The sequence below is a fragment of the Coturnix japonica genome, chromosome 1 (genome assembly GCF_001577835.2).
Source record: "Coturnix japonica isolate 7356 chromosome 1, Coturnix japonica 2.1, whole genome shotgun sequence".
NCBI lineage: Eukaryota > Metazoa > Chordata > Aves > Galliformes > Phasianidae > Coturnix > Coturnix japonica.
The window spans coordinates 130117852-130140770 of NC_029516.1; the positions used below are offsets into that span (position 1 = coordinate 130117852).

Genomic DNA, 22919 nt, shown 5'->3' on the forward strand with positions numbered 1-22919 from the left:
TGAAGTTGTGTTATTAATATCCGTCCTTGAGCAAAGATGTCTCAAGAAATTTCTCACTTCTACCATAACTTTTTGCTGCTGGACAGAGAACCGCATTGTGGCATTATTTTATGACGTAAGGAGCAAGTTCCCTATGTGGTTGTGCTTGAATCATTAGTTGATTCTCATTGCTTCATTTAAAGAGATTTTACTCTGTGATGAAGATAATATTTAAAATGGTATTTTAATATTTAAAATATAAATATTTAAAATTTAAAATATATTTAAAAAGGTATGTTTAAAAGGTTTGACTTCGTCACTAAATCTGCAGTTACTTAAGACTTCCTGATGAGACGGATACATTACTGGAGATCTGATCTCTGCACATCTCTAGCACGGCAGCAGCAGCAGCAGTTTGTCTTGCGAGCACAGCTGAGCCTTCCCAAAGCAACGTTCCATCTCTTCATTGGCTGGAGCCACCAACGCCAGCATCATCGTGCCCGCTTGCTCATTTTTGAGAACCAGGATGCTAAACGAGGCCACCTGAAACACAAACTGTCTTTTGCAGTCACGAATGATCAGCAAGAGTTTGTGGGGAAAATCCCAGGTAACTCCCAGCCACTGCTTCTAACAGCAAAGGGCAGGGGTTTCCATCTATCATCTCTGATCTATCTCAGCCTCTTAGCTAACATGCCATTTCACTGACAGATCAGGGCTCCACATCCAGAAACAAAGTTCTTCCAGGTACCAACATGTTACCTCACAACTTGGCCTTCCATTCCTCTCCCCATTCCCATCTCTATGCATCAATATATTTTTATCAGAATCAGATCTGCGTTTTAAAAGCCGTTTATTTATTTTAATGCATTTGCCTTACTTGTGTATTACTACCATGATTATCCGTAACCTTGCTCAGAATGCAATCAAGTTACTCAGGCACACAGCCTCACTAATCTCTAGAACCACCCAAGTTCTTCAGCTCCCTCTTGTATTTCTAAAGGGCATTTCCGTAAAGCCTCATCATTACGATACTAAAACAGTGCTGGGAATGTACGCGGGTTGTTGAGACGTCTGTTTTTACACAGCCTATCAATACGCCTAGTTCGACTTTTTCGCGCTGTGTCAGATCTCATCAAGAGGGATTCATTTGAAAGTGCATACTGATGATCCAGCTGTTTACCCCAAACTAACTTTAAGCCTTCTTTTAATCGAGATATAATATGTTTCAAGTCTGAGGTTTTCCTGGGCTGTCAGATCTTATCTGAAGTGACCAGCATGAAAGTGTGTACTGATCATACGACTCTACTCCAGGAGAAACGTAAGCCTTCTTTTTTATTAATGCAGACGTCATACAAACAAGGTTTTTTCACTCAGGATTTTTTAGTCGGTCAAGCAAACTTCTGGGTAAAGTCCCTTCTATGTCAGTCAGTAATGAGCAACTTGTGGGTCAGGGGGAGGTGCTCCCAATTACTCTCTTTGAACAGACTAATTGTACAAGAATTAAAAATAGACACTTTCACATCCCATACGACAGTAGCCAGCAAATCAAGACCAGCACACAAACAAGTTTTTTTTTGAAGCCCATGAAAAAAAAAATCTACTCCTCCCACAAAAGGGATTCACGTAATCACTCTTGAAAACAATGTGCAAGGGTAAACTTTCACAGTCAGGCTATCCTGCTAATGCCCATAACTAACTGCTGACAGGATCTAAGAAGCTGCAGATATGTAAGTACAGAAATGATATATATCTTTTTTTTCTTCATGCCAGCAAACAGCTCCAGAAAGATGCTTTCTTTTTGCCTTATAATGAACATTTTCATGTGGCAGGAGAGACAAGCCTTGCGGAGGAAAATCTGTCAGATTTTATATTTCTATCTTAATATGCTTCTTGCTAGTTCTCATTTAAAGACAGATGATCCACAACATCAAGTTATTTCTAATGCTTTCTTATAATACCAATTTCTCTTCAGAATATTTCTAATTAATTTGGCAATCAGAAAGAAATATTTGATACTATATTATCTCAGGGTTTTGTTTAGTGTAAGTAATTTAAATTACACTAATGCAAAAGAACTGCTGTTGAAGGAGCAAGTGGGACTCTGAAGTTCTCAAGTCATTCGCCGAACCCTGCAGAATACTTTAATATTAGGTTTGTGCCTTAAAATAAATCTGTGCCGTGGTAATGAATCCGCAGCTTTCCCATTCGTATGTGCTCCTTGCCTCTACTTAGTCAGCTCAAGAGCTCCTCTGTCACTCTTCCCATGTCTGAATATTGTAGCACTGTATGAATCCAAAATGTTAGGAGCTAATTCCTCTTCTACCCTTTCTTTCAAAGTTTTCAGGAGGCATTCTTTTTCTGAATCATAGCTCTCCCCTTATTATTGATCTTCATGCCACAAAACTAAATAAATATTACAAGCAATGTGACTTAACACCCTCTTGTTAAATATGATACTTTTACATGTTATACTGGTAAAACTAGGCAGGCTGTTAAGTAAGAGTGAATTTACCAGGAAAAAAATAGATGTATGCATGCCCTTGGACACAGAACAGAAGAGGTCTGAGATTAACATGGCTCCTCCAAAACAGAGATAAAGGTACTGAAAACTGAGCTGGCCACTCATCCTTAACAGCTCAAGTCTTGACCCTCTTTGTTCTTAGACTGAGGAGTATGGATACACACAATGAATAATAAATTTAACTTACAGTTATAAAGTTTTAATCTCTGAGATTGATTAAAGCCAGCACCTGCTCAGCTTCATATATCACTTCTTCAGAATACATATATACATAAATACATACATAATTCAAGGTTTGCATTTTTCTAGTTTCTAAGATATGAAGTCTGTATCTCATTAGAACGTTTTTTCCTCTTTTACTTGCAGGAGTGCAATTGTTAGTGGCTTTTATTTATATGGCATGTTTCAGACCCTGTGCTTTTCACACTGAGTAGACTTAGGCAGGTGAACTGGAGGGAGGTTAATCTCAGCACCAGCACTGCTGTAAAAATTAACATGTGTCTTTGGTCAATATGATTTAGGTCAGATAATTCTTACACTTTTCATAGTTATCGCATTTGGAAAGAAAGATCCAGATACGAGCTAGACACATACATGTCCTCTACTTTGCCTTTAACTATTTATGTAGCATTTCAACTCTTTCATTTCCATTCCACTTATTTTACTGTAACTGTTATTATTTTAGAATACAAAATGCAGTTGTTATGCAGTTTGGTAAAGCAGGTAATAATAGATAAAAGGATAAAAGCTGAACCATAAAGATTTCATACAGCGTGCAGCCAAAAATTCTGCTACAGAATTCACTTAAAGAATATTTTAATTCTTCTTACCCAGCAGTAAGAGAATTTTACTCATGCAACACTTCGGATTCTCCATAGTCTGGTTTATTTTTGCTTTAGTATACCAACTAATTTGGATTTATACTAAGAAAAAAGTACTAGACTGGAACTATCCCACTAAAATCAGCCACAGGTAGTGACCTGAGGCTCCAGTCATCAGGCTTACCTGTGAGGTTGGACATGAAACCCAACGGCTTTGAAAATAATGTACTAAAAGAAATGAGAATTTCAGCACTAGAAAGAAACAGGAAGCTTTAGGAAACGCCTGTCTCCTCTCTCAGCTTTTATGAAGACACGTGTAGTCCCAAGCCTAGACAAATGCCACCTTCTCAGATCCATGTATCTTCCCATATTAACAAAGCATCTGGCTATGCAATTTGACATGCATGCTTTTTAATATATGTAACACAGTTGGAAAAAAACTCATTTCTCAAATATGTGAAACACATAATACAATGAGGATCACAGCAATGATAAATAAGAAATACAGACAGAAAATATTACTGGTCAAAAGAAAACAATTACTTTTAGAAATTAAGGAAAAAATTAAACACACTACCACAGCATTGTGTATTTCCCATCTTCTGCTGCTTTTAAGCTCTCTAAAGCTTATACAACTTTGATCCATAGAGGGCTGTAGAGCTCAGTAAAGTCTTCAAGTTAGGCAATTCAAGGAAACAGAAGAAGTCTGTTTCCCAACCATTTCTCCTAAATCATTTATGCATACCCCAAAATTTTATCCCTCGATACAGTTTGTTAAAGAAATAATACTCGTCCATCTCAAAGTGATGGAACCATGTTATGTGCAGAGCAAGGACAGATCCATGATCTGCCATGCCTCACCAAGGAGATAATTATATCCCTCTTACACTAGATAGTGGACAGATGGACTGGGGATTTACCTCAACGAGTAAAAATTATTAAAGAGACAGAAAGACAAATCACACATTAGATTACAACACACAGTTAAAGCCTTTTACAGTATTTCCCACAGTGCAAAAAACAAAAACCCAAGATAAAACAAAAATGCAAACAAAAAAATCCCACAGATGGTGCTCCTCTACCAAAAGGAGGAGATGAAAGCAAGGAGAAAACTCATTTAGCTCATGGAGAGAGCTTTTATCACTGCTTGTGCATAATTTAAACCATGTAATCTAAGTCTGTAACACTACAATTGTACGCTTATATCTTAGGTTTACCACTTCCATAGTTCAGTAAATGCAACACAGTATTCTATGTTTAAGGGCCATCACAGGTAAACATCTGAAGGAAGCCAGGCTTGGGGCGATGCGCATCCAGGCTGGAGCCACAGCCTTCACAGTGGGGAATCTACTCTGAGCTGGGCCCTTGCAGACTGCACTATAAACATGAAACATATGAATAATGAATATTCACAAATAAAACAATCTCCTAGAAAAACTAATTTCCTTCTTCTATGGGATTACCTATCTGGCTGCTGAAGGAACCTGCACAGATGTAACACATTTGAAATTTTATAAGGAGCACAACCTGCTTCCCAGTGGTTATTATTACTATAAAATACTCATCAACCACATAGGACAGGTTAAAAGTAAACTATCTAACAAATCTCATCGAGTCACTGGCTACAGAAAAAACCACACTGAAAATTGTATTTCAACAATTTTCCACTCGTTATCAGAAAGCAAATGCAACACTAAAACTGTAAGAGGACAAGTAACAGAACAGCAAGGAAAAAATGGCACTGGTTGGAGGCCTGGGCATAATATTAATTTTATACTCTCCCAGGTACACGTTCCCCCCAGGTAGAAGCAGAGAACAAGGGCCATGCCATAGACTGCAGTTATCCCAGGACCCACTGAATCCAGGAAGCTCTGAAGATCACAGGTAGATCATGTCGTAAGCTCTCTAGTAAATGCTGCCCGACTCTGCTTCAGACACACAGTCCACTGAGCAGAAAAAGTGGGGTCACGGTAGTGAGAATGTTTGGTGGAAGGTGAGAGCCATCTGGAACCCCATTCTCCCTTACTGGAACTGAATTGGAGTGGGGGCACAAGTCTCAAGATTATTCTGCCTCGCTGTGAGACATTTGAGAAGCTCACCTTGAATTGTCAAAACAGTGAGACTGAGTAAACACTCCTGGGGGTGGACAGGGACTAATAAGGCAGTCTTTATTCCAAGAGGAAAGGCTTAACAAAAGCAGCAACTGCAAAATGCTTCTGGAGAAATTTAAATAAGAGATGACCACGATTTAGTGGGGAGATTGACTAAACACTGCTGCAGTACAAAGGGCTAATTCTCCTTCTCTCCAATCCTCCAAATCAAGACCAAACATCCTCACGGAAAATATGCTTTAAGTGAATAGCTAGTGGGATCTATACACAAATAACTAAACATTAGCACTGACCTCTTGTGATATCGGTGAGTAAGTCTTTCTGCACTAGAGCTTTATCAGTGTCACTGAACCCTGCATAGCTGCAGAGTTCAGAAGAAAAGGGTACAAACCTAGACAACTTTCTCTACAAACAATACTGACAGAGGTACTGATAATGAGACAAGAATTTTAAATACTTAATGCATTCCAATCATGTACCCCTATGAAAAAAAAACAAACAAACATGGCAATATCTTACAAAGTTATTAAATTGGTAAAAGTAAATTAACTCACATACTCATAAAGTATTACTAGGGCGTGTAACTCAGTAATGCCACTAAGAATCAAGTCAATGCACTGATCTGCTGGTGTGAGATTTGCAGCAATGAGGAGGTCACACTCTCCAGTTTTGCTCTAAAAATCTCAGAACACAAGTACCACCCAAACTGGGGCCAGTGCTGGATTTTTCCAGATACATTCTGTGCAAGACAGCGTATGTTCTGTAAATGTAACAGATCACAAAGGATGGCTGCAAAAAAATATTGATACTGGTAGAAAACATGAGCCTCAAAATAACTTCATTTTACTTAATAGTCCAGGCACTCTTTATGAAGGAATTGTTTTAAGTGCAGCCCTGTTCAAGATTGACAAGCAAAGCTGAAAAACTTGCTGACAACAATAGAGTTGACCTAACAACAGTGAGAGCTCAGCTGTACAAAGAAGCTCAGCTGATGTATATTAAATCTTCAGAGGGCTGCAACTTTATCATCTGCTTGAGCTCCAAGATGGATATATAAGAAATATTAAGTGTATCAGGAAATGCAGCACTTAGACATTATGGTGACTGCTCAAAAATGTCCATAAATACCTACATACAAACAGAACACTATTACTCACCTAGAGTACTGTAAAATGCATGCGCTACATTAATATACAAAATATTTTGGGGATAGCGGAAGATCAAATGGATCCCCTGCCCAGGGCTGACACCCACAGCCAGCAGAAGAACCTGCTGACATTCTCCTTTAAGGAGCACCAATGTGTGCATCTGGGAGGCACATCAGCAATAAAACAGATTATCACACACCTTAGGCATATGCAAAGAGAAGCTGTGTAAGAAATTATTTTACCTAAATATCAAGGGAGGTGAGTAGAAAATAGACGTGTTGGGAACCTGAACAAGTGATCAGAAGCATTCAAATAAGAGAAACAGAACAAGCTGAACTACCTCACTGATTCTTATCCAGATGCCTACACAAACCCAAATGACTTTCTACGAAAAGCAGCCTGTTATACTTTAGTAAACCAAGCCATGCTACGTGCTCCTGTAAGAGACACACTAAGGTACTTGAGATATTCTTAAATCTGAACAGCAGTCACAGAGCTGATAATTAGCAATTCAATTTCTTTTTTCAAGTCACAATACTCCCAGTTCAGATTTGACTTCCCACCCTGAAAGGAGTGTTCAATTCATGCTTCTTGACGTGCTATTTATTTCCTTGAGATGTTTAAGAATCAGAACATCATTAATTTATCCATCAGAAACCTCTCACCTGTCTATCCTACAGCCTGTGCATGTATATGTTTGATAAGAGTATCTGCATGCTGCATTTCTTCCTACCACATGTAACGTAACTTACTCATGTATCTTACTACATTGAGTCCACTGCGATCAGGAACCTGAGATCCATCACCAGCTATCTGCAGGTTTACTCTGTACAGAGGACCTTCCTTGCCTCTGCCAGTCTAAGCCAAATTCTGACCAAACTTGAAAGAAGATACAAAGCTTTTAATGCTTCCACAAGTTAATAAAAAGGTAATGAATACTTCATAAAAGGTGTAGATTAAAACCCAAAAAACAGAGACATATTTTACTGGAAGTCTTCTTCAAGGTACAGAACGTTGTAGCTGTTCATAAATACTGACTGTTGAAAGGGAAATCCTTCAGAAATAATCCAGATACTTTAATTAAAGATTTCAGATGGATTTAAAATTCAGTTTAAACAGCTCTTATCTCCAGATAATGTTCTGCATTAAAGTAGGAGCAATCATGTCTCCTATTTTAACCCATATAACTGCAGATAAGCAGGCTGACAGTTTGTATGAGTCACTCAGATGGAAAAGATGTCTGATATCACAACTAGCATTAATATTTACTATCTCTAGAAACGTAGCTACCTCTCTCCATTACAGTCATAACAACACAAGCAGCCTGAATTAATCTGAAAGGGACTAGCTAGCAACATTGCTGGGAGCATGCCTAAGAGTACACATAAGAATAACTTCTTCAGGGTTTTTTTTCTTTCTTTTTAAGTACATGAATAGAGCATCATATAATTCTGAAGTTATGGTGCTTTCAACAGTGTTGAGAGACTTCTACATGAATATTCTCTGCATTTTCTTTAAAATGCATTTTCTTTAAAAACTCACTGTGCTCAAATATGTAGGTGACAATTAGAGTGAAGGCCAACTAAGAAGGAATACCATGACAGTGACAGATACCTTAAGGATTGTACCAATCAACAATACATTTCTCACTTTGATTTATTAGCTAAATTCTTCAGACTTTAGGTAATACATTGCAGAACAGCTGCTCAAGGAGTAACATCAGATGCCCCCCATCCTTTCTGACACTTGCGCTGTGCAAAGCATTCTGCGCTGGAAGCAACATCAACAGGACAGGGTCCTTTCCACTTCTGAAATTCTGTTAAATCAGATTTTTAATATTTTAAGTTCCTCAAGTCACCGCCACTTTGCAGATCTTCCATTTCATGATGTAACCGCCAATTAACCCGACTTATCCCGGGACCCCTACAGTCCTGGGAAGAGACATAAACATGGATGCCATGATGTCTTCTCTCAATTTATTGCTGTGTCACACTCCCTATATACCATCCTAAATCCCACGCAGACGTGTACACCCGCTATGCAAAACCCAATGCACACGAGAGAACCTGTACACACATCTACCTAAACCCCCCGCCCACCAACTCTTAACCTACAGGCCTAACTCAGCTATTCTAGAACACTCCATCTACTCAGAACTACTGTACGCACTCATAAATCCTTACAACGACAACTTAGTACCCCAACACATTTCATTTCTGACTATGCAGATTAAGCAATTTCTAAAATCTACTAAATTGCAACGTATGCAATATACTTCAGATCAGTTATATCTCTTTTGCAGCACCACTGAAAGGAGACTGAAGTAGCAGTCTTAGGAATTTATGTATATAAACAATATCTGAATTAGATTTCCAAAGTCAGTTCTTAGATCTAGTATTAAATAGTCTGAATTATTATTCAAGCATTGGAACAGGCTGTCCAGGGATGTGGTGGAGTCACCATCCCTGGAGGTGTTCAAGAAACATGGAGATGTGGCACTGAGGGACATGGGTTAGTGGTATGGCAGGATGGGCTGACAGCTGGACGTCATGATTGTAGAGGTCTTTTCCAAGTCTTTAATGACTCTATGATTATAATCATATAATTATAATCACATAATTTTCAAGCTGAAGGAATTGGAGCTGTTCAGCATAGAGAACACTGTGAGGTGACCTGATGGTGGCCTTTCAGTCTCTAAAGGGGCAGACCCTTTAGCAAGGTCTGTGGTGACAGAACAAGGGGAAATGGCTTCAAGCTCAAAGAGGGTAGATTCAGGTTAGATATAAGGAAAAAGTTTTTTTCAGTGAGGGTGGTGAGGCACTGGAACAGGTTTCCTAAAGATGTAGTTGATTTCCCATCCCCAAAGACTTTCAAGGTGAGGCTGGATCAGGCCGTGGGCAACCTGATCTACCTATGAATGTCCTTGTTCATTGCAGGGGAGTTGGACTAGATAGCCTTCAGAGGTCCCTTCCAACTCTAAGGATTCTACGATTCTATTATTAACGCCAGTATGATAAGCACAACACTGAAAAAAATTAGTTTCCCCAAACAATGTAAACCATTGCAAAGTGAATCCTTAGGAACAAAAAACTGCCTAAAAATAAACTGTAATACATTATAAGATTTTGTTTTTATATCTGACCCTTGGGAACTTCATATAATCATTTATCATGTGATTTCCTCAGACTCCTTTTTCCTCTCAGACTGGTTTCACTAGTTGTCTACCTCCTGATTGTCTGTTAGCTTCACTTCCAAGTACACGGGGAATTACAGGGGAGGTTTATGTTGGATATTAGGAGGAAGGTTTTCACACAGAGGGTGGTGACACACTGGAACAGGTTGCCCAAGGAGGTTGTGGATGTCCCCCATCCCTGGAAGCTTTCGAGGCCAGGCTAGATGTGGCTCTGGATGATTGATCTTTGAGGTCCTTTTCAACCCAAACCTCCCTATGTTTCTATGATGTCTCTGGAATATTATTTTGCCCACTGTCTGTTGCTTTTTTGGTAGTAAAAGGGTTGCAATCAAAATATAAAAGCCAGGGAAAGTCATTTTTTCGTTTGTTTTTGGAAGCAGGCTTTAAAAAGTATTTCACCATACTGAAGTTTCATTTCAGCTTTTTAGATTCTTGCTTTTTTCTAATATAGGTTGGCCACTGCTATGCAGAAGTAGTTTATCTACATTTATTACAAAATGTCCCCTTTTGTTTTTTCCACGTAAGGTCCACTGAGCTTCCTGCAGAAACACCAGTTGCAGAAATGGACACTTTCACAACTTCTCAGACAAACAGTTCTACCTGTGACTTGTATGAACATAAGGATACAGCAAGGATAATCCTATCTGTGTTCTACAGCCTCATCTTAGTTCTTGGAGTACTCGGAAACACGATTGCCCTCACTGTCATTTTTAAAAACAGAAAGAAGATAAACTCTACTACCCTCTATTCAACAAACCTCGTCCTCTCAGACCTACTGTTCTGTATTGCCCTGCCTACAAGGATAGCCTACTATGCCATGGGATTCCACTGGCCGTTCGGAGAAGCATTATGTCGAATAACTGCTCTCTTGTTTTACATTAACACTTACGCAGGTGTGAACTTCATGACGTGTCTGAGTATCGACAGATTTTTCGCCGTCGTCCATCCATTCCGATACAAGATCAGAAGGATTAAATATGCCAAGGGCATTTGTGTATTTATCTGGTTTCTTGTATTCAGCCAAACTTTCCCACTGCTTATACAGCCCATGACACATGAAGAAAATGAAAGGACTACATGTATGGAATACCCAAACTTTGAAAAAATAGCCCATTTACCATTTATACTTCTTGCCGCCTGTTTAGTAGGATACGTTATTCCCCTTGGAATTATACTGTTTTGTTATTCTCAAATTAGCTGCAAACTTTTTCAAACGGCCAAGGAAAATCCACTGACTGAAAAATCTGGGATAAACAGAAAAGCTATCAACACAATCCTATTTGTAATTATAGTGTTCATCATCTGCTTTACCCCTTATCATGTTGCAATCATACAACACATGATTAAGAAGCTTCAGTATCAACCATTATGCAATGAAAACCAAATTTTCCAGAAGTCACTCCATTATACCGTGTTTTTGATGAATTTTAATTGCTGTCTAGATCCTTTCATCTATTTCTTTGCATGCAAAGGATACAAAAGGACTGTACTTAAAATTCTGAGGCGACAAGTGAGCGTATCAATTTCAAGTGCTGCCAGATCACACCATGAAGAAAGCTCACGCGATGTGGGAGAAACACAAATGATGGTACTTGCAAAATCTTCCAATGGAAAATTACCCGAAAAATCAAGTCTGTAATATACTGCAGTGAAGTGGGCTTAAAAATCCTGGGTCCACAGTAACAATTCTTAGCATTCCCTGTACAGTAGCTTCAGGAAGATTCTGTTTCTCAGGATGTCAGGAAATCAAGGACTGATGTTCGACCGAAAAAGAACTATCACAGGACAGCAGGAAGACTCAAAATTACAACTTCCTACCTACATCATTTTGACTGATGTCATTACTTTTTCCAGGAAATGCACACCATTGTGAACGTCTGATTTCCATGCTGCACATACATACATACTCCTGGATGTCATTAACTCAAGAAAAGGCTTGACTCAGTTTAACTGGATGCACCAAAAATAGCTTGTAACTCAGAGTCACAACAACTAGCACACCTGAAAATTACAAGAGCTCCTTCTGAGCTACAAGAGTATCCATGTGTTTATTATCTCAATCACACAAGTCAAGCAATCAAATTTTTAAATAAAATGGACAGCTTTTATGCACAGTTTGACTACTGCAAGTGCTTCGATTATAGTCACTTGGAGTTAAAAGTGCATTTTATAGTACTTATAGATTATAGAGTACTATATAGATTACGTATGTCTTACTGGAAAATTCACAGGGATATTTTTGTCAAATATAACAGATGAAAATCTAATGAACTCTTCAATTTCTCCCAATACTGACTGTACTCCATACATTCAATCAGTCTTTTCAAGGTGCGTTACCCTTGAATCCTTCTTCTAAGGGAGAACTTTTCTTTCCAGTATGTTCCAGTATGTATTATAGAGACTGTAAGTTGTATATAAATTATTTATGAATGCAGAAATAAGTTCATGCTAGAGACTGAAACACAAAAAGTGCACTGTTCTGGTTAAAAGAACATGGATACAGGTTTCTTCTTCAGTTCTTCTGCAGAGGTCTGAGTCTCAGACACAAGACAGATGTTTTAGAAACAGGAATAAAAGTTCACTGTTGAAGCTACCAAAAAGTAATTCAACAGATTATCTTTAATGGGATGAGCACTGTTTACCTGAGAGGGCTACAATGATGATAAAGGGTCTGTAGAAGAAGATGCGTGAGGAGTGGCTGAGGTCCCTGTGTGTGCTCATCCCAGAGCAGAGGAGCTGATGGAGGCCTGATGGCGGCTGCAGCTCCTCACAGGGAGCGGAGGGCAGCGCTGAGCTCTGCTCTGTGTGACAGCGACAGGGAACGGCATGGAGCTGTCAGGGGAGGGGCAGCTGGGGGTCAGGGACAGGGTCTGCACCACAGGGCGGTGGGCATGGAATGAGCTGCACAGGGCTGTGGGCACGGCCCTGAGTGCTGGAGTTCATGGAGCATCTGGATGCTGCTCTCAGACAAAGGGCCTCATTTTTGTGTGGTCCTGTGTGAAGCTGGGAGTTGGACTTGATGATCCTTATGGGTCCCTTCTGGTTTGGGATATTCTATGATTCTATAATCGACAAATGGGTTCAGCGGGATTGTCTGGGAAAGAACAAACTTTTTCACTGTGCCTTCACAGATCACATCTGGAATGCATTTGGGTACACTGAAATGGTGCCTGAAGAGACCAAATGACATAAACACATCCTACTGGAATTGGCTGACTACCAACATACATCCAGGATGTGGGTCTTGGGTTCCTGCAGTCATGCCCTTCCGTAACGTGTCAATTTCCTTCCCTGCTTTATTTCTGGACCCCATGTCTTTTCTTTTGTCTTCTGCCTTATTAATATACCTTCACTTGCCAACACAGCTTGGTAATTGCACCATGTGATGAAAAAAGAAATTTAAAGAATGCCTGATAATTACTGGCAAAAGGTAGGCCAGATGTCAGAATAAATGTTATTTATTGCAGCTATATCTCTCCAGCATTTAGACTGTTCTGAAAAGTCACCAAATAAACAGTTATATTTGCCATCATTGCAATTTCTTCCTTCCTCGCTTGTTGACCTCTGCCTACCTGCAAACACAGAAGGGTTGCAGCTGAACAGCAGTATGGAAAAATTAATTACTAATACCTTTATAATGGGAAAGAAAAAGCAAATACCACTTAGACTGTCAAAATTTAATCTCCAGTTCCAGAAGACACTATGTTGGTTGCCACAGTAAAGTGGAATACGAGAATTTGTTTTTAACATGAGAAGTTCACTTAATTCTGTATATTACAGCAGTTCTGTTCTTGCCAGTGTTTTTTAATAAACTATTTAAGAATTTGTTGCTGTAGGAGTCAATAAATGATAACTCGGTAAAACCAGAGACTACTCATGATTGCCTAGAAGTTGTAAAAATAAACTATATGTATTAACACCATAGCACTACAAACTCTTTTTACTAATGTCTGTTGGTTTGTTGTTATTTTTTTTTACTTCTGGCATGTATCTACTGTCAAAAAGCCTTTAAGGCTAGAAATCTGTAAACCATAACTCAAGTATATATCACAGCATCACGTCACATAATACACACATTTACTCACTTTTAAGCAGAAATGAAGTACTGATAATGCCAGTTTCTCTGCCTCTGCTTCCTCATGTTAGCAGTTCCATTATTTTCAAGTCCAGACTTTGAGAATGTTGATGTGATTTTAAAAACAAACAGCTAACTTCATACAAAAATACTGCTTTTGCTCAAATAAGCCTCAGAGCATTGACCTGGCTGGATACTGGTTCAAAAAAAAACCTTTTGTTCTCCTTATTTTAATATTTCTCAGATACTGAACAAAACAACAATTAAAAAAACAAAAATAATAATATAACAATAATAAAAACTTAAAAGTTAAGCTCAGCTTCCTGACAAAAGTCTTACAGACAAAGTGACAATTTACAGCTGAGGTAGCTGATGCTTCCCCTCAATGCTCATCAGTACTTAACAGATCACACTAATCTATATCAGTGAGACTGTTATATATGAAATCTGAAACTGCCAAAGGTAGCAGTGGTGGTTTCAGCTGGCCTACGACTGTTTCAAAGGAGCTGTCTTTCTTCTACCAGTTGTGCTGTGGTGCCGTCACCAGGGTGGTGGTAAGAAGCTGCTGCATGGGAGCAAGGGAGGCCAGTAATTCTAAAAGACTGCGGCTCTTCCCAAATGACTGATTTTCTTCAAGAAGCCTTTTCCCACTCATTCTGCGGGCACCCTTCCACTGGTATTCTTTGTTGGAATGTTTTTAGAACAGAATCTTTACCCAACGAAGCACACCTCAGGTCCCTCTCCTCCTGCATACCTCACACACGTGAATAAAGGGAGTAAAACTGTATCTGGTATCTCTTCTGCTCTCCAACACTGAGTATATAACATGCTGAGAAAGTAGGAAGCGAAAGGGCTCTGAACACATAAACAGACTGTTGAAACAGAACAATTAAAAGTAAGTATCCTGACTTCTTCCTTTGAAAGAAGGTTGGCCATTAACACTGAGGAAGTTCACACCAGCAAATTCCAGGAGCAAAATGAAGATTGGTAGACAGTAATTCCAAAGGTAGCACATAACATTTAGCAAACATTACTGGACTAGTAGGTGTCCAGAAAATATTGGCTGCCAGTGTTCCTCACATGTAGGAACTTTAAACTACTTAAGTACTTCTCGTTTGAGATATCATGGAACGCTGTCTTAAAGTAAAGCAGAATTCTTTTCTAACAAGACAGATGCATTAGTGCAAGATACAGAAGGGACACAATTATCTCCAAATAGGCACCATTTCCTTTCAGGACTGAGATGATCTCATATTATGCAGTCTGTTGATACACAACACAGTAATGGTCTCTAAACAACAAAACTGAAAAAGCAGGGCAAGAGAAAGGCAGGGTGTTTTGCCTTCCAAGGTGTCTGTTCAGAGACTGGCTGGACATCAGTCTGCTTGGGGTAGGCGGTGAGTAACTGCTTTTGCACTGCTTGTTTTTTTCTCACTTATTCAAGTCTTAACCTCCACCCATGAGTTTTCTCGCTTTTACTCTATTGTCTTCACTATCCATCTGGGAGGAAAGAATGAGCCAGCAGCAGTGCAGTTGTTTAACTGCTGGACAGCATCAAGCCACCGTACAGACCTATATGGAAGCCCTGCTCTAAGACATTGATATACAAACTTCATCTGTGGAAGCTATGTTAGCATGCTCACTGACTAAATGGACAGAGCTGCAGTTATCCTCCACATTCAAACTCCCCTCAAACACTGTTTGGGTGTTTCCATCCACTCGTGGATTTCATTATCAGTATGGGGACAGACAACAACTCCAAGAAAAGGACTTGCAAGTTGACAAAGACAGTGTCATAGGTGAGAATAAAAAAACAAGCAACACATAAGCATCTGGTCACCATTAGGGGAGATTCCTGCAAGGAGGACCTACCCATGATATCTGAATACTAAGTGGCTTTTTGGAATCTTGTCTGGAGACAAACTGACATTCAGTTTGGACAGAAACAAAGATATTAGAAAGATCTTAGTAAAGGCTAATGGGAGAAAACTTAAAAAGCAACCAATTATTGTCCTGAAAGATACACAGATGAGGAACTTGCCAGCTACGCTCATCTCTTAGCGAAAGCCAGTAGCAGCAGCTGTGTGAAATAGTAAACATGCTACCACAAACTGCACAGATCCTGAAGCTCCTTAATGACTCCTCTTTTACCAGCCAGCTTATTAGAATAAAAAGGTTGCAGTAAAGACTAATCTAGTTCTGAAATTCAAAAGCTTTCAGGTAAGCAAGGATTGCATAGACTCCATGGAAACTATGAACCTCTAATAAAGTGAAAATGAACATGGCACAGCTGAAGAGAATGAGGAAACTCTGCCTTATTGTTTTGGAGTTTCGGAGGACCAGAAAAGCATGGATGTAGTCTGTCTCTTCTGCCTGGAGGCCTGTGATACAGAGCAGAAGTAGAGCTCAAGACAAAGCTCAACAGTTTGTATTTTAGCAGTATCTCTCTATGCTGCCTCAGGTGAAGGGACATCAAGAATCCTGAAAAATATCAGATTAATATTAGAGGAATATCTCCTAGTCCCAACTGCAGACTAAGGCTACGGTACAAAATGAACACAACTAAGCTGCAGTTCTTCTCTGAAGAAAAACTAGAGTTTCTGTAATAAATGTTCAAACATATTTCCTCTTTTTTTTTTTTCTTTCCTCTCAGAATTCTGCCTTGGTTTCCTGCAATGTCTAACTTTGGACCTCTTGAGGCAGATATCTTCTCTTTGCATACAACAGTCCACAATCAATCTTTCTTCCATCAGTTTGTCTGCCCCCTTTTTGAACTCACATAAGATGTTAAGATCTGTAGCATCTTGAAACAAGAAGTTCCACTCCGTGCATGCTGTCTAGGGCCAATTCGTTTTGCCTGCAGCACCTGCAAGTTTCATTTGAAGTCCCCCATTTGCCATACTGGAAATGAATGAACATGTTGAATCCACGTTCACCCCACCCACATCCCTCATGATTTCAGACATGCAATTAAACTCTTTCCTTCGAGTCATCTAATCTCTTTTCCTATGAATCCCAAGCTATTGGTCACTTCATACAAACTACAGACTGAAGGAAAGAAAGCCAAAACAGAAAAAAATGCAAATCTGAATGTGTTAGGGCTGGTGGCAGAGGAGAGCAGGGTATCTCTACACAAAGGAAACCAAGAGTGCACCATCTTATTTTCCCTAGCACAGCAGCACATAGGTGACTCACAGAAATGAGACGCCAACCCATTACTGCCAAATTTGGATCACTTTGCTCAATCAGGTCAAATAGAGAAGAACCAGACCTCAAATGTTTGGAGAAACAAGCTAAAAAGAATTTCAACAAATCAGAGAAGTCAAATGAGAAGTCCTGCACCTGACATGCAATCCAACAACACAGCAGGTTGGACACTGACTGGATACAGGGCAGCTTGGCAAACAGGGCTTGGGGTCTTGGTGACAGTAAGTTCAAAAGGAGTCAGTACTGGGGCCTCTTAACCAAATACATACTGGACCATGCTAGAACAAACATCAAGGGAAGAAATCCTTCTCTGTTCAGTACGTGTGAGACCATATTTGGAGTACTGTGAAACTCACTGTTCTTGGGGTAAAACTAGCAAATAATGACTGAAAACATTGCCTTGTGTTATCCACTAAGCTCATTGTCACTGCTATCCTCCTAAATGGTCAAGACACGGCTTAGATTTATTTCCAAAAGGCAGCATTCATTTTTTTTTTCCTCAGTGCAAAAACATGAGTTTCTCCTCTTCCTCTTTTCTTTTCCTCACTTGTGACAGATGTTGTGCAAAGTGCTAAACTAAAAAAGCAAGCTTTGCACCTGTGCTGAACGCAGCAACATTTGTGGTTATCCTACCCTCTCCAGAAAAGTATGCAGTTTTATACCAAGCGCAAGGAGAAATATGTTCCTCACTCTAATAAGCTAGACATAGCAGTTTCATCCTTCCTGTGGCATGTAACTTTCGAGGGAAGTTGTGGTTAGTTAGCAGAAGGCACATCGATGCAGCCTACTTTAAATATAGAGATGCTGAAAACTGTTTATTCTCAACTTACGAGGCTACTAAGCAGTCAGATAATGTTTTGGCAGCAGCTAAGAAGCCGGTGAAACCTTCATACTGCAATTTATAAGTATGGAAGGTTACAATAATTCTGTCTAGTTGTAAGAACAACATGGATCCCTGTGCCCCATAGTCATATTAGTTTAGATAAAGTACGGGATGATTCCATTATTTGGGTTTTGTCCTAAATCACCACTTAAAACTCCACAAGAGCTCAAAGTTGAAAATCCAATTTAGAGCCTGGAGAGATACCATTTGTTTGAGCAATGTTTTCTGGTCAAACAAACAGAAAGTCTGCCTTCTGTCTCTCCATCTATAATCGTTTTTATATGATTCTGTTCTTTGTGCTTATAAATATATGTATTTTTCTGAAGTACTTTTCTGTTGTTACGTTTAAACACGTTAAGGAGATGGTGCTTAGGAACATGGCTTAGTAGTGGACTCGGTCTTTGCGTGGATGGTTGGACTGGATATAAGAGTTGTCAAACCTAAATGATGAGAGTGGTTAGGCCCTGGAACAGGCTGCCCAGGGAGGTTGTGGATGCCCCGTCCTTGGAGGTGTTCAAGACCAGGTTGGACGGGGCCCTGGGCAACCTGATCTAGTAAATGTGTATGTTTGGTGGCCCTGCCAGGCAGGGGGGTTGGAACTACATGATCCTTGAGGTCCCTTCCAACCCGGGTCATTCTGTGATTCTGTGATTCGGTTTCTGTTTGTATATCTCAGATTCTTGACAACATCTCATTATCTCTCCTCATGGCTTTGCTCTAGACAAAAAAACAATGTAATTTATCAGATGACATTTGGCTAGAGGTCTCTAAGAACACAACATACTGTGTATCACTAACAAAAATGTGGCCTGGAACAAAGTATCTCAGTTCTGTGGAGAAAAAAAAAAAATATCAAGCCATCTGAATCTGTTGGCATAACAGATTATGTTTGTATAACAGCACCAAAGGATCTTTCATCTTTAACTCCTCCTTAACCCACAAGCTACAGCAGAATGAGAAACAACATGCTCTGATACCATCAGCAGCAGTGGAACTAGTGACCACTAACACTAGCAATGACTACAAAATGAGCAGATTTAACCTCCGGGCAAAGGTAGGATATCTCTTCATCATCTTCTGCTTTCCCCCTGCACCAGTAAAGTCATCCAGCCAGTGCCTTCAACCCATGCCTTTGGCCACAAGCAGCTTCTGCGTACACGTGAGCACTAGGGAAGCTGCCCACAGCTAAGCAAACCTACACAGCTAGACAGACTCCATGGACCATCACAGATAGCGAGCTTAAGGTCAGGGAAATGCCTCCTGTTGCCCAAACTCATTTTACTGCCTTCTTTAAAGGACTCTATACATTGCCTCCAGTCTTCTGCTGTGTGTGGAAGTTGAATTTGGAAAAAATCCATTCCTCTGGCTGCAGTTCTGCATTCCCAATAGAGTTAATTCATTGCTGGTGATGAGTGGGCACTTATTGTACAGATGAGCATCTCCATTCAAGGAGACGAGCATCACCACCATCCTATAACCCCCTGCAGTATTTTTTGTGCCACAGCATGCAAATTCACACTTAAATCAAATGACTCATGATTAGAATCGTAATAACAATGTCCATTAAAATATTTTTGGAGCAGAAATCAATGAAGAGTTAGTAACACAATGTATTTTGCACTGAAACAGGCTGCCCTGAGAAGCTGTGCATGCCCCACCCCTGGAGGTGCTCAAGGCCAGGTTGGATGGGCCATGATACAGCAGGAGGCAGCTCCACCCACAGCAGCGGGTTGGGACTGAGCGGGCTTTAAGGTCCCTTCCAATCCAAGCCTTTCTCAGATTCTGTGCTTTTAACAACAGATGAAGCTTCTTCAGCATGCAGCCTAAGATCAGTTCTGAAGAACTTCCTTTTTAAGTGGTGTTTGCCTTTACAGTTTGAAGCAGTTTTCTAAGAGAGAGCAACGTTTACTATTACCTTATTTCCTCTGTCAAAAGAGACGTGAATGTCAGGGCAAAATGATGGGGTTTGAACTCTGAACTCTCTTCTCAGAAATCTGATTCTAATCCTCTTTCACAAGGTGTCACTTTCTATTTCCAAGCAAAAACAGGAAACAAGTGCACCTCATTGGCCACAGACACGCTTGGGCGGAAGAAATTTTTGGTACTCACTTTAGAATTTTCCAGCATCGCAAAAATCAAAACAAACCAATAAAACAGCTCAAAATAAGAACTATGATTTATGCTTCATCTAATTCACTTACTTGCAGCAAACTCTTCCATGCAGATAATAATGACAGCAGTTGCAAAGAGGGGAAAAACATTGGGGTGTATCAGTAAGACGCACCAAAAATTGCAGAGCAGTTAAGAAGGTTAGGGTCTTAAGTGACCTCTGCCTGAAGAGCAACACTTCTCTGATCCATAAGATATCAAAACATGAGCAGAACTTTGAATCAAATTGCAGAAGTAACTTCACCAATTATTATTTGTTTCATTGTGATAGAAGCCAGCAGTAGACAACTGTTCCATAAAGAGTGAGTGAGCCACACAATCACTAATCCAGGTGTATGCCTCATAGACACCATGGAACTCAATCAAGGTGTACCCAATTAATAGCATAATTAACCAATGTTAATTAACCATGGGCAATGCATAACTCATCAGTGTACATGTAGTCAATGCATATTTAATCATAAGCACAGGTATAACGTATTGTCTCCTCCATATGAAATTCAGACTATGCATATTTGTTCTAAGACTGTAGCTTTACTAACGAGACAAGAATAATAGAGCATATCAACCAAGGGAGTCTGAAAAGCTAAGTCATCACTCAAGACTTGCCTGCTACCAGTGATGGCAGAGTTTGCACCATGAGAAAGACTGTGCAGAAACACTGGTTATCTCAGAGATGGTGAACCTCACACAGAAAGGCTCTGACCAAAGGTCCACCCGATGCTTTTATCAACTCAGGGATCTCAGCATCAGAAGAGACATAAGGTTTCACTACTTGTTATTATCTTTTCTTGGCTAGTAATAAATAGCTGCTTGCTTTTAGGTGTTTGTGCCTTCCTTACAAGGAAGCAGAAGGAAGCAGCCCCTCCTTGAGGCAAAATACTTGGTATTTCATTTATTGCTTTTATAACTGTAACACCAGAATGATTAAGATGATTACAATTCCTTCCCTCCAAAAAGAAAAGGGGTTCTTTCAAAAAGACCAAAGTGACTAGGTTAAAAAATTAAAGGAATAAATCTCTGTTGAAAATAGAACCAAAGTGGGACCGCTAATGATAACGCTGTAAGAGAATATAGGAAAAAAATGCAAGCAAATTGCTGGTCATGGAGAGCGTGACAGTGAGCTATCCTAAGATTTGAGAGAGTTTCAAGCAGAGGAACTGGGATGAAGCAATGGTTGTAAGAAAACAAAAGTATAGTATCTGATTGTTATGAATACTCCCATCTTTTAGGGTGATAAGGACGGCCAACAAATATGCAGAAATATAGCAACTTCTTAACACTTTTAGAGAAAGTATCCATTTTCACTTCAGAAAGTTGAGTAGAAATATAAAATACAGTAACCATCCATTTATTTTTGCTCTTTTTTCTCAATCCCATACTCCTCTCTATCTGCTGCTCTGATTCTGATAGACAAGTACTAAACCATTCAGAGATGTAAGCAGTCTCAGAACAGTACACGTGGTGCAGTTCCTTTTTAACAATTATTGGTTCTTCTAATTATCTTTGTTTAAAACTATCTAGTACATAAATCCAGCTACAACTCATTTATTTTTAGAAAGAGTTAAGATAGCTGCCAATATTTAACTAAGCTGGCAAGGCTCACGTAACATTTACCTCCATAAGCTACTTACAGAATGCTGACTGCAGCAATTAAACCTCCTGCAGCGCAAGCCAGTTTCTCTCCCCTTAAAAATATTTCCAACTTGAATAATCACACTTACTTCACAGAGCTCTAATTATAACATCCTTGTCACTTGTGACTGATAGAAGTAACAAATAAGGTAAGTGTGGAAGTGGTGACACCTACTTTTCTAAGTGCCTGCCTGCAGATACAAACGCCACTTAATACTCTCAGCTTGCGTCTGCCAGCATCAGAAATGACAGCCAAAAGTACCAGGGAAGTGACTGTCCCTTTGTACACAGCACTGGCGAGACTGCACTTTGAGTGCTGTATTCAGTTTTGGGCCCCTCACTACAAGAACCATACTGAGTTGCTACAGTGTGTGCAAGGGTATTGAAGCCGGTCAAGGGACTGGACACGACTTGTAAGGAGAGGCTGCAGGAACCGGGGTAATTTAGAGTGGAGAAAAGGAGCTTGAGAGGAGACATTACTGCACTCTACAACTACCTGAAAGGAAGCTGTGGTGAGGGGCGTGTCAATTTCTTTTCTCACGTGACAAATGACAGGATGCAAGGAAATGCTGTTGTGTCAGGGTAGGATTTGGATTTGATTGAATATTATTACAAGGAATTTCTTTGCATTTCCTCAAGCTTTGGGACAGGCTGCTCAGGGAAGTGATGGAGGTCCCATGCCTGGAAGCACTGAAGAGACCTGGGGATGTGGCACTACAGGACATCATTTAGTGATGTTGCTCAGTAGGTCTGGCAGATGGTTGGACTTGATGACATCAAAGGTCATTTCCAAACAAAAGGAAAAACCTTTCAAAGGTGTACTGCCTTGTTTCCAGATTTATTCAACCATTTGCAACACTTTCTTTGTCAAAATATCCCCTCCAACTTCCTTTCTCTGAAATAACATTATCCAACTATCTATTTTGTGTGTGTGCACGTGTCCATCTGAGAAGCTTGGTATCAGCAACACAGAAGTAAACTTAACATCTCAGACAGCACAGTTTTGCATAGGGCAGAGATTTTGGCTGATAACAGTAATTCGGTCTCTTATTACTCTTAAGTACAGGGCTTGTATTGACAAAACGTGTAGAACCCTGTCAGACAGGCTATAGGATTCTTCCTCATCAGTCTCCCTCCTCTGGCAAAGGTTACTGGCACTACAGCAACCAGTGCTTTA

General features: G+C 39.8%; 2 protein-coding genes across 4 annotated transcripts in view; one reads left to right on the top strand and one right to left on the bottom strand.

The window, feature by feature from the left end:
* Positions 1-22919, bottom strand: part of UBAC2 (UBA domain containing 2) — an 88009-nt gene that overhangs the window by 37416 nt on the left and 27674 nt on the right. The gene's annotated exons all lie outside the window — the stretch shown is intronic.
* On the top strand, positions 1591-13697 carry LOC107307985 (G-protein coupled receptor 183-like). Of its 2 annotated transcripts, XM_032442019.1 has the most exons (3): positions 1591-1706; positions 5107-5205; positions 10299-13697. In XM_032442019.1, coding segments are annotated over exons 1-3 (1215 nt in total). In that variant the 5' UTR covers positions 1591-1704; the 3' UTR covers positions 11413-13697. The 2 variants fall into 2 exon arrangements, with proteins under 2 accessions (XP_032297910.1, XP_015707011.1); XM_015851525.2 differs by lacking the exon at positions 5107-5205 and having other exon boundaries at positions 1595-1706.